This window comes from Phodopus roborovskii, unplaced genomic scaffold (genome assembly GCF_943737965.1).
Source record: "Phodopus roborovskii unplaced genomic scaffold, PHOROB, whole genome shotgun sequence".
Taxonomy (NCBI): domain Eukaryota; kingdom Metazoa; phylum Chordata; class Mammalia; order Rodentia; family Cricetidae; genus Phodopus; species Phodopus roborovskii.
Window position 1 is genome coordinate 4,514,954 of NW_026125546.1, and position 14,913 is coordinate 4,529,866.

Sequence of the window (14,913 nt, forward strand, 5' to 3'; positions counted from 1 at the left end):
TGCCAATTCTGGCTTGCATAGGAGGCTAAGGCCGTGTCTTGGTCAGAAACATCACTTTGATCTTTAATAAAGATATTTGCATGACTAGACAGCAGGACATCTAAAACTCTTTTCAACTTTTTGGCATTCTGAGTCCCGTGTTCTATTGATCACCCATTAACAATAGTTTGCACCCTTTTCCTATTGACATTTAAGCCACACAAACGCACAAGCAAAAGGGAAAAATGTATTTGACTAGGTAATAACCAAGATAATTCCAATTTAGGAAAATTGGATTCAGTTAGGAGGAAAATTTTTCATGAAGAAGTTCTGCTGCTTTTTTGTAGAAAAAGATCCGAGCCATGATTTCTGCCTCACGTAAACAGAAGCGTCTGTATCTCTTAGCAAAGGAGACAATCTAATGCTGTGCTTAGGATGAATCCCACAGCTTAGGCATGGACTATTTGTGACTGCAAGAAAAACAATAGCTGTCTGCCTCTAAATGAGTGGCCCGCCGGCCTTTGATACCCTGAGGTGAAGGGCTGACAGCAGAGAAACGCTTTCAATTGAAAGCCAACATTTATAAAGCTGAATTGATCAAACCTAGCATAAATCTCAGTGAGAAGCTAAAAAAAAAGTCAAAACAAAAACCTAAGAAAATACATTGTGTATCTGGTTGACTATTAAGATCTCTTAAAATATTTTTCTACAGTAATTATCTGGTTTAATAATTAAATTTCAATTTGAATGGTGTAATAACTTGTTAAAAATGAATTAGGAAGGAATTCATAAATTTATTAAGCTCTGCAGATCCCGAGATGAGTTATCTTGATTCAGAGAGCCAAAGGGATTCATCTTGCAGTCTGCCCTGATGCTTTGGGTAGCGGCTCCTCGCGGATCTGTGTGTGCAGGGACTCCGAGTCTCAGAGAAATTGCTAAAAGCCCCTTAAAGTGTCATATGGAAAGAATGAAGTCTCATTTCCCCTCCTAGAACTTAAAATGTTTGTTTTTTAGGCTACTCATGCCTCATTGCTAAGGTCTAATTTTGCTTTTTAAAGTTGTATTAACATAGGTGGATGGTCAGTACCCTCTTTATAGCTTGAACATCTTGAAAAATCTTCATAATTTTTATCTAATTTCTTCCAGGTAGTACTTTTCATTAAGATAACGCTGTGAACAGTTGGAAATATATATAGTCTTATTTAAATAATTTGTTTCCAAAGAACCTTTTTGGTACTTTGCAGTGACTGGCACATTGATAAAATTGAGATGCTTTTAGAAATAAACTTTTAATTTCTCATATAAAAGCTATTAATTATAGTATCCTGGTACTTTTTAGGTTGGTTAGGTCACTCCTGCTAAGAGTAATATTTAATCTATAAATCTCTGTTTAGAATTATGCAGTCTGTTTCCCACACAGACTGCATAATTCTCTGTAAGTTATTTCACATAACACCTTATGTTCATTTTGATTTGACAGCTCGTGTTTACATAACATCTGGATTAAATTAAGACTTTCAATTATACACTTATTTATTTGTGAATGTATTACCTTGCACAGAGTTTATACCGCTTTTGCCTCAAGGAATGATACCATCCCGAGATCGAGTATAGTAAGAGAGTCTATTCACAGGCGTACGGCAGCAGCTGAGAACCAGGAAACACACCACAAAAGGGTCCCTGGGCAGCTAATGCTTCAAATGCAGGCTTCTGGCTTTTCACATCTAGCAGAGCACTGCACACACTGAAACAGCACGTATCTTCTCTTAATTTAGCACTCAGTACTACCTCATTTGCTAGTCCGGCTTTTAAACCTGCAGCGGGTTAATAATGGCAAACTTAAAAGGCTAGAGAAGCTGCTATAGAAAACATACTGATAGCAATGAAAAATGACAGCTGACAACGTGTCTACGGGGGGAGAAAACAAAATCTATAAAACACACAACCTTAAAATGCATTAGCCTACTGGGGTGCACTCGTGTGATTTGTAAATGACGGGCAACCAAACAGTCCATGCGGCCCCCTGTATAATAGATCTGCACGCAGTAACTGATGTGCGAAATGATGATCTTACAACATTATGAAATAGGATCAACCGCTGCTACCTTAAAAACATCAGCCTTCTGCATGCTACATTCTGCGGGCTTCCTGGTAACCTAAGATTTTACTCCACCCGTATAAACCTTACAAAAATGAGAAAATGGCAATGTAAGCAGATACTTTAAAGTCATCGATTTGTTGCTAAAGCACCTATAAATGGGACATACACATAATTGGTACCTAACAAAGGCTACTTGGACACACTTACTGACGATAATTTATGACATTCTTAACAAAAATCGCGAAGAGACCCAGCTTTAAGATTAAATGTAGCTGGAACTTTCCGGCCTCACACTCAGTGTCTGCTTTATCTGTATGGCTGTATCCTTGTTCTTAGTGATGCAGAAAAAAGGTTCAGTGTGTATGTATTCTTTGGCCTCTTTGTAAAAATGGGATGGTATGTGTGTGTGTTTACATTTCAGGAATAAATAATCACAGCAACTGTGAAGATCTGTTATAGGTTCATCAGCAGCGTAATTCTTTCAGATTCAGTGTTTGTGAAGTATAACCATGTCTGCTTTTGTTTTTAAGGTAATTGTAAGGAAGCACACTGTTACACACACTTACCTTTTTCTTCACACAGAGAGAAAATTTCTAACGGATTCTTAGCAAAGGAGGACGAGCACAATTTAGCTAGCGTACGGTCCCACTTTATTGCTACTGCTGTCAAGATCTATTATTTGATTCTTGGCTATCTACTGTCACATAATATAGAGTTGTTGAAATGTCTTGACCTTTTCTATATTCCCTGTGACTAAACATGCAAAGAATACTTCTGTGAATAAGATTTTGGTTGCATGATAATGAGAGACGTAGGAGCTTAGGGAGGGTAAAATATTGAAATTATTTCCCAGCACTATTTTCCTTTTGGCTCTCCCTTATTGAGACAATGAGATTTGTTTTAAAAATAGATAATAGATTCTATTGCTTATGGCAGTGCATTTTCAAAAGTTTTAATCTTTATAACCATAGCCATCTTTTCTATTTGACGAAGATGTTTTTGATTCTCCACGGGTTGAAATTTTTCTTTAATTATTTTGCCCACTAATGTTGCTAGATTTGCAGGGATTTAGTTACATACTGGTTTTCAGTTTCATTTGTTTCCAGTGGCATGTTTGCAGAGGTAATGGATTTGCAGCTGTACAAGATTACAGAACCATGCGAGACAGAGAGGCCAGCCCCTGTGACCTTGGCTTGATAAGCACTGTGCTGTACACATGTATATTGTGGAGATGATGAGATCTTTGTGCTGTGGCTTCATAGCATATTAACATTTCATTTTTCATACTCATTATTAAGAAAAATAGTGTGTATCAAGTTTGTTGTTTGTGGATATTACCTAGACACCTGTGAATGCCGGGAGCATTAACTCCAAGAGGCAGTTTCTATGGATGTTTGTGCAGACCCTATGAACATTATTGACAGAGCTCACATTTAGAAGAACAGCAGCCCGGATTTCAAATTCTCTGTCATTTTGTTTTTGAAAAGAAGCATAGGTGTAACTACTGCCCAAATAGCCTCTTATGAAGAGCTATTTGTTTTGCAGATAACAAAGGGACAGGGAAAAGGTTCCTCTCTAAGTATGTTGTGTGGGTGGCCATAATTTAAACCCATTGTAAAGAAGGGAAGTATTATTCTCACAAACAAAACATAGTGGCTTAGTTATTTTCCATTTCTAGATGATGAATATGTCTTACATCTGTATCATGTTTTTCTCCAGTGAATTGGCATACTATACTTAAAGAGAATCAGACTTTACTGTGGAGTTGCCAAGGTAACTGACCAGCAAGGGTACAGTTCAACAGATTGCAGAACAGCAATTGAGTGCACATGAATAAAAAAAAAATGTGCATGTCATCTTAAAACCTGAGAGGGTTGTGGTAGATTGTGCTTAACTCTGTACTTGGAGAAACAGTTTCGGTCTGCTTGTTTTGTTTTGTGAGGGCAGAATCTGGGGGGTTCTAAACTAGTCATGGTGGGTGATGAGGAATGATAAGTACCCTTTAATGGGTTCATGTTAGGCTCTATGAGGGCTATATAGAAAATAGAATTAGTTCAGTGTTACTTAACGTGAGAAATATTTCCTTTTGGCCTCACAAGCTGACATATATCACTTTGCGTAGCAAACACTAAAGGAGGCTATTACTTTATGATGGGAATGGAGGATAATAATCTGCAGAGTACTGTACCTTAAATGAAGTGTCATATGTGTTTAGCTCCCTAGCATGAGACCTGTGTCTGTCTCTGCATTGCTTTGTTTTAGAATGTATTCATTCATTCCACATGCATCAATAAACCTCTTTAAATATGCTCAACACTCCTCAAGGTATTAAAAAAATGACAAGGAAAATAAAACTCAGTATTGCACCGTACAGTGTTTTCATCTCTAGAAAGATTAATACATCAGATGTGTTCAGAAGACATTCCTTTAGATCTTTCTAAATATTCCTGTACTTTGGATATAAGGTTGAGATCTGAAATTTTAACAACTTTCATATAGAAAAACATAATTTCTCAGGAGCAGTTTGAAACTCTCCACATTTGATTTTTTTTTTCTTCCCAGCTTTGTTTTCCCCTGGCATGAATCTCAGGATTGTGCATATTTAGCTTCCTTCCTTCCTTTAAAGGGTCCCCATAACACCCCACTCTTGTATCTTGCATGCTTTCACGGCTGAGTACCCGAGTGCCCTGTCTCTTGCTTGTAAACAACTACCATAGGAAAAATATTCAATCTATCGAGTTTTTCCCAGATCTTTCCAGAGTCAGCCCACTCTTCATGGTATTGCCAGAACAGCTTCTATCCTGGGGTAGTACGTAGTGAAGAAGATGATGGTCTCCCAAGATTGGATAGTGTCTTTGTGGGAAGCAGGGCTTATGTCTCTGTGGTCTTCACATTTCCAACACCATCTGATATTTAGGATACATTGTGCCATTGAACTGGGGCAAAGAAATTCAGATTCTCATATTTTCATCCTTATCATTTTTCTCTGATTCAGTGATTATGATTTGGAATGTGATCATCATTTCCCAGGGAAGTAAATAGTCCTTGAGTAAAAGCTGGCAATAGAAACGCCAAGGGTAGACTTTACCTATTTCAATGTCAATCACATCAGTGCCTTTCTACATACCTAGTTAAACTATCTCGAAGCTTCTTTCTATTTGTTTGTTTGCAAAGCCTTTTTGTTGTGGTTACTTTGTTTGGACAGATCTTGCTCTGTAATCCAGGCTACCTGAACTTATTCTATAACCAAAACTCGTCTTAAACTCAAAGCAATCCTCATATAGATCTCTTGAGAGATAGAATTACAGGCATGAGCCACCACGTCTGGCTACTCCATAGACTTTGAAGTTGTGGTTTTAGTACTCAAATTATGGATACATGAAACTACAACCAAAATGTTTTGGTTCATTATTCTGTTTTATGAGCAGCTTTCCTCAGAATAGAGGGTCAAATTTTCTCAAAGGGAGAAACATTTTGTGGGAGTTTTTTATTTTTTGTTGTTGTTTGATTTTTTTTTGTTGTTTTTTTTTTTGTTTTTTGTTTTCTTTTAATACTGAAACCTTTACTGTTAGTGATCTAACTGTGTAGGGATTTTAGCAAGTTGTGAGCTTGGTGTGAACACTCTTGGGGTTCCTGAAATTAATTACCACATTTACAAATCCATCAGTGACTGAGTGAAAGAAGATTGATAGGATTTATCTGTATACAAATTGCAGCTACTGGCCAGTCATGAAGCTAGAATCCCAGAATACATTGCAGAGGTGACAAGAGCTTATGGCCATAATGCGTTGGTGATGATATCAGTAGAGAAAACAAGGTAGAAACTAATCGGACCAATTTAGCCATTTTCCTGCACTGAAATCTTATGACCTGAGTCACAGGTCCCATTTCGCCTAAAGAATAATTTGTCCAGAAGTGTGTTGTATAATTGTTGCTGCTTATTTAGGAGGTAGCATAATGGAATAGGTTATGCTATTTTAATTATTAGATGCCCAAACTAGGAGACATGAAGTAAAGTAATTATTTCTAAGAAAGGTTTTAGTAATGGACAGAGAAAGTTGCTAGCACATATTTCTAAGTATAAATGAGTTGCTGCATATTTTCTGGTGGGAGTTATATAGGCTGACTTGCCTCTGCTTGCAAAGCAATAATACTTATTATTTTAAAAGTACTCTATGCATTCGTGCTTTAAAAAGGATAAGGGGGAAATTGTACTGATGCAGTTTATCAGTTCTTATTATATGTATTTTGTTGGTAATATTTTTGAAAAAAGAAATCATCAAAATGATATTTATGTCTTTATGCTTAATAGTAATTAAAAATACTAAAGGTAATGTATGTTATTTTACTTGCTCAGTATTTTAATGATTTCTAAACACAAACCAGGAGAGCTTTCTTATGCTTTGTCCTAAAATTGCTTTCCTTTCAATCAAATATGCACTAACGGTTCCCTTGTGTGTTGTTTTGGTTTTCCAAGCTGTTTGTGCACAGTGAGACCCATCTCGGTAGACGACGCTGAGTTATCGAGGGCCATTCTGATTATCACCTGTCTCTCTCCTTTCTCTTCTGCTTGCAGTGTACACTCTTTTCTCAAAGGTGCACTCTGATCGGAATGTATACCCGTCTGCAGGTGTCCTCTTTGTTCATGTTTTGGAGAGAGAGTATTTTAAGGGTGAATTTCCACCTTACCCAAAGCCTGGTAGGTTCTCGGCAGGAGGGAAGAAGGGTTAAATATTTCTTTTTGTTCATTGCTCGGAACCTGAGTGATATGAAATCAAATACAATTGACACTGTTTTAAATGATTTGGATATGTGAAAAATTGGTTGTTGGAGGATCTTTCTCATTTTTAGATTAGAAATTTAGTTATAAAAGGAAATAGTTTTTTGAATTTTAGAGAGTACATATTTCTTAACCTTCAATCTTGAATGTTATGTCCCTGCCTGGTAAATGACCTACCTTGAGTCTCACAGTAATAATTACATCTGTACCCAATTGTGATTTTCTAGACTCTGACATAGCTTCTTATATTTCTTTCAGAAAACTATATATTTGTTGTGTAAGAGAATGAAATAAGGTATTAAGTATCAGTTTTTAAAAGCCTTTACTTAATGAGACAGTTTGATAAGTCTTCTTAATAATATGATGATTAATTTTCATTCAAAGTAATAACAATTATTAAAATATTTAATTCACTATTGGTTTAATGTTATTTTGAATTACCACAAGTGCTGTCACATTAATGAAGATACAGAAAGATGACTAAGAGAAAACATTAGGTTATAACTCTTAAGTAACAAAAATGACTTCTGAAAATTAAATTTTGGAAGAACACATACTTAATATTAGAATTAATAAAGATATTCTTTTGTGAGTTATATGATGAGTAGCAGCTTATCTGACATTCATAAAATGAAGGTAAACCTGTTTTAACAGAAAAGGGGGTCTTTTCATCAATGTGTTTTCTTATGAGACATTCCATTTTTAGAAAAATATATGGCTAAGACTTTTGGACAGCAGTTGTTACACTTAAGTACACTGTTATGACCCATTATAATACCTTTATAATTATTTGACCAATTCTTCTGCTACTTTGATAACGTTTGGAGATCCGTGAAGAGAATGTCTCTCATTAGCAGAGGAATGCATTTTGGGAGATATTTGTGAACGATACTTGCTGTTTCACTGGTGAAACTGTCCTAAAGTATTGTCCTCAAAATAGTACCAATTGTTAGACTCTACTACTGTTATTTATTAGATCTCTAGACCATTTCAACAACCAAAAGGATATTTTTCATTATATGCATGACTAAAGTCAAAATCTCCAGATGAAGTTTTTCCATTTGTGTATTTAGTTTGCTACAAATGTCAAAGATTGTTTTTCAGGTAGAATGTTTTGATTTATAGTACTGAAAAAATGTGTTTGAAAATAATTGTTTTATGTCTTAATTCTCTATTCCTTATCTAGGTGAGGTTAGTAATGATCCCATAACATTTAACACAAATTTAATGGGTTACCCAGACAGACCTGGATGGCTTCGATACATTCAAAGGACACCATTCAGTGATGGGGTTCTGTATGGGTCTCCGACAGCTGAAAATGTGGGGAAACCAACCATTATTGAGGTAATTCATTTTGAATGAGCAATACTGTGGGTTTTTTAAAAATCGTTTGTTTTAACTGTTGAAATTAAAGTTACATAGCAGTGACTTTTAAGATTTTTTTTTTAACATAGAAATGTATTCATTAATGTTTTGACATATAATAGCCTTCTCTATAAAGTATGCTATGCTACTATGGTAAACTAAATTGGTGAAAAATTAAATGATGCTTAAAATAAACAGATTAATATAAAGTCTATTTAATAAGATAAATGCAAAGCATTTCTTTGTTCTATATTTTAAAAAATGATTTCAGTTATTTCTGTGTGTGTATGTGTGAGAGTGCACATGTACCTTGATGCATTTGTGGAGGTCAGAGAACAATTTTCAGGAGTCTCTCCTGCGAGGTCTTCAGGCTTGGCAGCAAGTGCATTTACTCACTGAGTCGAATTGCCAAGTCAAATCCATATTTTTTATTCAAATTTCATGCTTATTGAAACAAAGTCACTCACTAGACATCTTAATTACCAAACATTGTGAAAGGTGACTAGGGCTTGAAGGATGAATGACAAGTGCATTCAGACGAGCGTTATGGTCTAGCGGCCGGATATCTGGAAGAGAAATACACACCCAATGCTATGGGAACTGCTATCATCAGAAGCTGCTTAGGAGTCCAGTTCACACAGTCAAGGAAGCCTTCCTGGGAGGAGGAATCAGCCTTTCTAGATTTTGAAAATAGAGTTTGGTTCTAGCATAGTGGGTAGAGAAGATGACAAGCACATGCAAGTTCATCTCCAGCACTGAACAACAAAGCAACAACAACAAAAAAACAATAGAAACACACCCCACCCACCCCCAAATGCAAACAAATCAGGGAGGTGTGAAAAAGTATATGATCTCAGAGAGTGATATGTTACATTTCTGTACATGAATAAGAAGTATTGAGAAAATAGTTGTTTCAAAGAAGCATGCACTTTTAGTAGAGATAAAAATTATAAGGTACCAGGAGTAAATATATAATTTATAATTCACATAGATAGTAATTTCAGTAATAGGAAGATAGTATGATAATGGCATAGTCTCCACTAATCTATAGATTCAGTAGTACACTGCCTATATAGTTTTCAGTAGATTTTTTAAAATAATACTTGACTTTTTCTTACATGAATGGGGAGGGTTATATGCTAGAAATAACTACGCCTTAATGAAGAAAAACAAAGGCATTCAGATTTCCATAAAGCCATGTCATTAGTACAGAGTTGCAATGACACGGGGTTGAACAAATTGGCTGAAGGGTTGAGTAGCAAGGACAGAAACAGACCACACAAGGAACAGCGATAGGGGTTTGAAGAGTTTGTGTCACATGTCATTGGAAAAAGAATGTATATTTTTTAACTAGTGCTCAGAAAAATTGTTAGTCATTTTAATTAGATCCTTCATGCCCACCATAGAGTTTGATCCTTCATACTAAACTCCAAGCATAAATCTAGGTAGAAAAGCAAAAGGTTAAATTACTATATTAAAATATAGAATATTCCCTTGCTGTCATGGGGACAAGAATAGATTTAAATATCACCTGCATACTTCTGAGAGAAAAGTATATGAATTTCACTGTGATGAATTGTTCATCAAAAGAGATTCTTTAAGCAGTAAGCTGGAAAACAGGAGAAGGAAGATACTGCCATTGCTTATGCCCTGCTATAGGGTACCTAAAATTGAAAAGAAAATCTCAATTCAGTAAGAAAAAGATATTCCATTGAAGAGGACACACAAATACCCAAGTAAGATGTCTATTCTTACCAGTAAGGAACAACATACATATTCAGACAATAATGAGAATTTTATCATTAGTGCTTTGCAGGGGAGTGTGTGGATTGATATAACTACTGTGGGACCAGCATGAAACCATGTCCCTTGCATAAGTATCAGTCCCACATCTAGATATATATACCCAAGCAAGCTACTTGCAAAAAATCATCTGAAGGCATGTACGGACACACTCCGTGAACATTGTTCATAAAACAGAGCGCTGGAAACCTACAAAACAACAGAATCAAAAGGCTGTCTGTAAGAGTTAGGTGCATACATTGTGTTGTGTTTATGTGGTAAATAATAAGAGGAAAAGTGAACGGAGGCTTGTCCAGCAGCATGGATAGTTTTAAACAAAATGTTGAACAGGGAGATGGGGAGATGAGCCACAAGACTATATATACGGATGGCATGCAAATGACATGTAGTGTTCAAAACAAGCAAAACTAGACAGTATATTTTTGTCTACATGTTTTTAATAAGTAAATGAGAGCTTAAGTAAATAAGTAAATGAGATTTTAATATCATTACATAAATGGGATTTTAAACATCAAGTTTACAATTTCAACTACTGCTGGAAAGCAGCCTGGGGCTAAGACAGGCGAGCAGTAGCATCGTCAACATCGTCGAGGTGAGTTAGAGAACGGTCAAGATTTGCTTATGTATCACCACAGGCATTAAATGTTTTGGGTCTGTATCAAATAATATGCTTAAAAGGTACTAATGAAAACCTAACACAACCTTTTATAGAGTACAAGTAGATCTGTACAGTGTAATTAGCATAGGAATTTAACACATTCTATGAATTTAGTCAATTTTTATATGTCTTAAACTATTATTTAATTATATGACTATGAATTAATCCATGCAGTCAGTATGTATTTGAAATATTTAGATTTTAAATATCGTAGAAAAATAACTCCTACTTGGTTTTGGTAGCTTGTGTCCCAGGTGATTTAGTGGTTAGGATTTAGCACTCTCTCTCTCCTACTTAGTTTGATAGTTAGTCTTAAGGTTACTCTTTGAAGTGAGCCCTGCCGATCACATGTCTGCGAGGCAGAAAGTGGCAACCCCAATGGAATTCTGACAGGTGGGAGAGAAACTCCTTTAGCTCTGTGGGTTGGTGTACTGTTCAGAATAGATATTGCCAAAGGCTTGGAATGATTTATCCCTCAATTCTGAATCTTGCTGTTTTAACTCTCAGTATTGGTCAAGACTGTAACACTTCTCTCAAAGTCCTATTGCTCTGTGGACATCGCTGGTGCTTGTTGAGTGCCAAGGGTTTTCTCTCTTAGTAGTTGGAGCCAGTTCTCTCCCAATCTTCTATTTTGATGTCACCTACAGCTGCAGTCACCACCAGAAACCTAGAGCTGGGACTCTTAAGAGTTTGACACAGTCATTTGGTTTTGTTGAGGTACTCCAGATGTGTCTGCTCCATTTAATGCCTGTTACAAAGTTAATTATCCCTTGAGTTCTGAAGCCATGTTTGTCTCTGGTAGCCCTTTCTGGGCTGACTTCCTTATAAGCTCACTGACCCTGCAAGTGTTTACTAACATTTGACTATGTGATATGCTGATGTGTGGCTTTTGAGCATGCACTCTAAGTTTCCTAGATGATGATCCTTATTGCTGTATTCACCATGAGGGATATTTATATCATGAAAGTGTTATTTCTAACATCCTTTGATGGTGGCACTATTTAGCACTAAATGCAACATTGGTATGCTCGGTTTACAGTGTACTCTTTATGATTTTTTCAATTCAATTTACAAGTACAAGCATACATATTTAGGGTGTGTGTGTGTGTGTGTGTGCGCGCGCGCGCGTGCGCGCGCTCATGTGTATGTGCATGCTGTTTGTTTTAATCTTAGTATATCACCAGCAAGTCATGGGTTCATCCATCTTCTAGTGACCAATCTATTTTGCCTCCTGTGCCTAATGGCTTTCTGTGAAAGAATTTTTCTGTATTTAACTTTTTGTTTTAGCATGCTAAATAGACCTGACTAATTAATAATAATAATAGTAATAATAATAATAGTTATTATTAATTATTATTACAGTATTGCTGAACATTCTGGGTTATTATTGCCCAGGAAAAGAAATTTTCTAGATATATCAGCAAATAATAGAAAAGAGCAATGATTTCTTTTCATTTTGCCTTAATGAGTTGCATTTTTCAAAGCATTTCGCTTGCTAAACATGATTTTTTTCCCTTTCTAATAGATAACTGCTTACAATAGACGTACCTTTGAGACTGCAAGGCATAATTTGATAATTAATATAATGTCAGCAGAAGGTAAGTGCAGAAAACACGTCGATGATCATTTCTTATTTATAAAAAGGATTTTAATGTTTATAAACATAAAATAGAATAGTGGATTATAAAGCACCACATACCTACATACATACTATAACTGGTGAAACAATAAAGTGTAGAAAAAAAAACCCAAGCCATTTCTAAGTTTTAAAAAAGCAGTGTTCTGTGCTGACGAACTGAGGCTGGCTGTTCACTATAAGTTGATGTTTTTGAGCCTTGCTGTATCAGTGTTTAAAGGATGCTAAGACACACCTGCTTCCAAGGCTGCTCTGAAGCCTGGGAGTTAAGTCTAAGAACACAGAGTCATTAGTAGCTACTTTTATATTTAACTTTAGTGTAGTCGTAAATACTACTGTCATAAGTGTAGCTACTTTTATATTTAACTTTAGTGTAGTCATAAGTAGCTACTCTAAAGATAAACTGTGATTTGGGGACTTGGGATACACAATTTTCTAATTAGTGAAATTCGCTCATTTGTGTCAGTAAATGTTAAAGAGTCCTGAGGATTTCGAAGTTTGGGGACACAGGAATTAGAAAAAAAAATATGCTTACATTTTGAGCCTATTATGGCAAAGATTAGGAAATGTGTTTAACACTTAGAATGCTTTGGTGAGGCTACCAACTTGGGAAGGAGGGTAGCAGAAGGGCTCATGGAAAATTAGCTGGGAGGACCTAGAGGGAGGAAATGGGGAAAATCATACCATCCCATATCCCAAACTTGAGGGATTATTATTGTTGTTGTTATTGTTGTTTTGATTTTTTTTCAAGACAGGGTTTCTCTATATACCCCTGTCTGTCCTGTAATTTGCTTTGTACACCAGGCTGTCTTAAAACTCACAGAGATTCATCTGTTGAGACTTAAATGTTAAAAAAGAGAAAATGCTTTAGGTACCATTAGAAACTTATGGGATAATCTTCTTCATTCTTCTGCTAGAAAAGACACTGACAGGAAGGGAGCTATTACCAACTTTTTCCTCTGAGAAAGAGCAAAATAAGAGTATATTTTTGATGGGGAATTACTGCTCCTGTTTGCTGGTAGAAAACAGACAAAAAAGCATTCTTCCAGAAATAAGTATATTGAAGTTCATGATAACTCAGTAAGGCTGAGTTAAGAGTTGCCCTTAGACAACTTAAGTACAAAATTGGCAATATGTACCTGGAAAGATTGCTTGAAGCCACCTTCAGTGGGTCTTCCCTTATGTGCTTTAATAGTACCAACTGTAGATGACTATGCCAGGGTAAAATGTAAAGTGCTCTTTATATATGAAAATGAGTATGAAGTCTAGTTCTATGGCCCTAGACAAAGCATTCCCTCTCCACACTCCTATCCTCTATATGTGCTATGTTCTTTAGGTATCTATAGATTAGGAAGCCTGGCTCTTAATTAGGACTGGATAGTTGTGTCTAGTTTAAGCTATTCCTGTAGAGTTGAGAACTCTTGCGTTGGTAGAGTCATTGTCTTTTCTTTCCCATTTGTGGATTCATGGTTGGAGTCACATAGTTACACTGTGGTGGCTTTGGACTCTTGAACCTTGAGGTTACAGACTTGAGACCATGTCTTTGTCAGATGTTCCAGACTGGAAGAGAGCCTGGTCTTCAGTTGGGCCTTTCTTTTTCTCTAGTCTGGTCTCTGCTGTAAAAAGTGGACATCCAGAACCTATCATGGGTGTTAATGTCCCATGGAACCTCCATATTCATGTGGATCCTGATGTAAGAATACTATACAACTGGAGGGTCCAAAGTAAGTGTTTGGGACTACTTATGTGCATGAAGTAGAAGCCATGTTCATAAGTGGGGAGAAGAATGTTTTAGAGATCTCCATTTGGAGTCCAGCCAGATTTGCTCCATTTCTTTCCTACATAGTGCCCCAAATGGTTTGAAAACCACTAAAGGTCACACATTTGTCCTTGCAGGTCTAGACAAGATTCATATGTACTTGAGAATGAATGTCTTTGAACATGGCCTTCACTCATGCTATTTGTCCCAGATAAAGTTTAGAAAAAGGAATAACAAAGTTGTAAATCAAGGTAGCCATGCTCAGCTCATCTCCTCAGCCAGCTGTCTACTCTGAGTGACCAAATAGGAAATCAGTCATGTAGCCCCATACAGCATGGTGCTCAGGGGGCGTGCATAAAGTGAATCCCTAAATTGGGTTTAGCACCTCAGAGGCCTGCCACCAATCCGTTGGCCTACTGTTCTCTTGGCCTCTTTGATTTCCAAATATAGCAAGCATGGGATTTCCCCAGAGTTAGAAAGCTCCTATGACTCATCCCAGAGAGACCTGGCAGTAAGTAGTTCTTGGCCCAGAGACAGCAGGCAGGCTGCGCAGCCCAGAGCCTTGGAGGGATACGGTAGCAACCACAAGGCCTTGTAGCAGATCTCAGAAAAGGAACCACTAAGTGTGGCTGAATGGATCAGGAAGAGCCAAAGAGTAGTTCTCCAGAAGTAGCACTGATGATAAAACGCTGGGCTTAGGTGGAGAGGTTTGGAGTGGAGGCTTTCTGTGTTTTAATGGAAGCCTGGATATAAAAATATTTAGAGAAAAGAGTAATTGTCTACATCTGGCATATCCAAAACTATATTTACTATAATTTTTACATCATTTACC

General features: G+C 36.6%; 1 protein-coding gene across 6 annotated transcripts in view; it reads left to right on the forward strand.

Moving 5' to 3' along the window:
• Sgce (sarcoglycan epsilon) overlaps positions 1 to 14,913 on the forward strand; it is a 69,437-nt gene that overhangs the window by 20,166 nt on the left and 34,358 nt on the right. For all 6 annotated transcript variants that reach the window (XM_051177164.1, XM_051177168.1, XM_051177163.1 and 3 more), the window contains 3 exons: positions 6,657 to 6,779; positions 8,047 to 8,204; positions 12,212 to 12,284. In XM_051177164.1, coding sequence (XP_051033121.1) covers positions 6,657 to 6,779; positions 8,047 to 8,204; positions 12,212 to 12,284 — 354 coding nt within the window. The remainder of the gene's footprint in view (positions 1 to 6,656; positions 6,780 to 8,046; positions 8,205 to 12,211; positions 12,285 to 14,913) is intronic.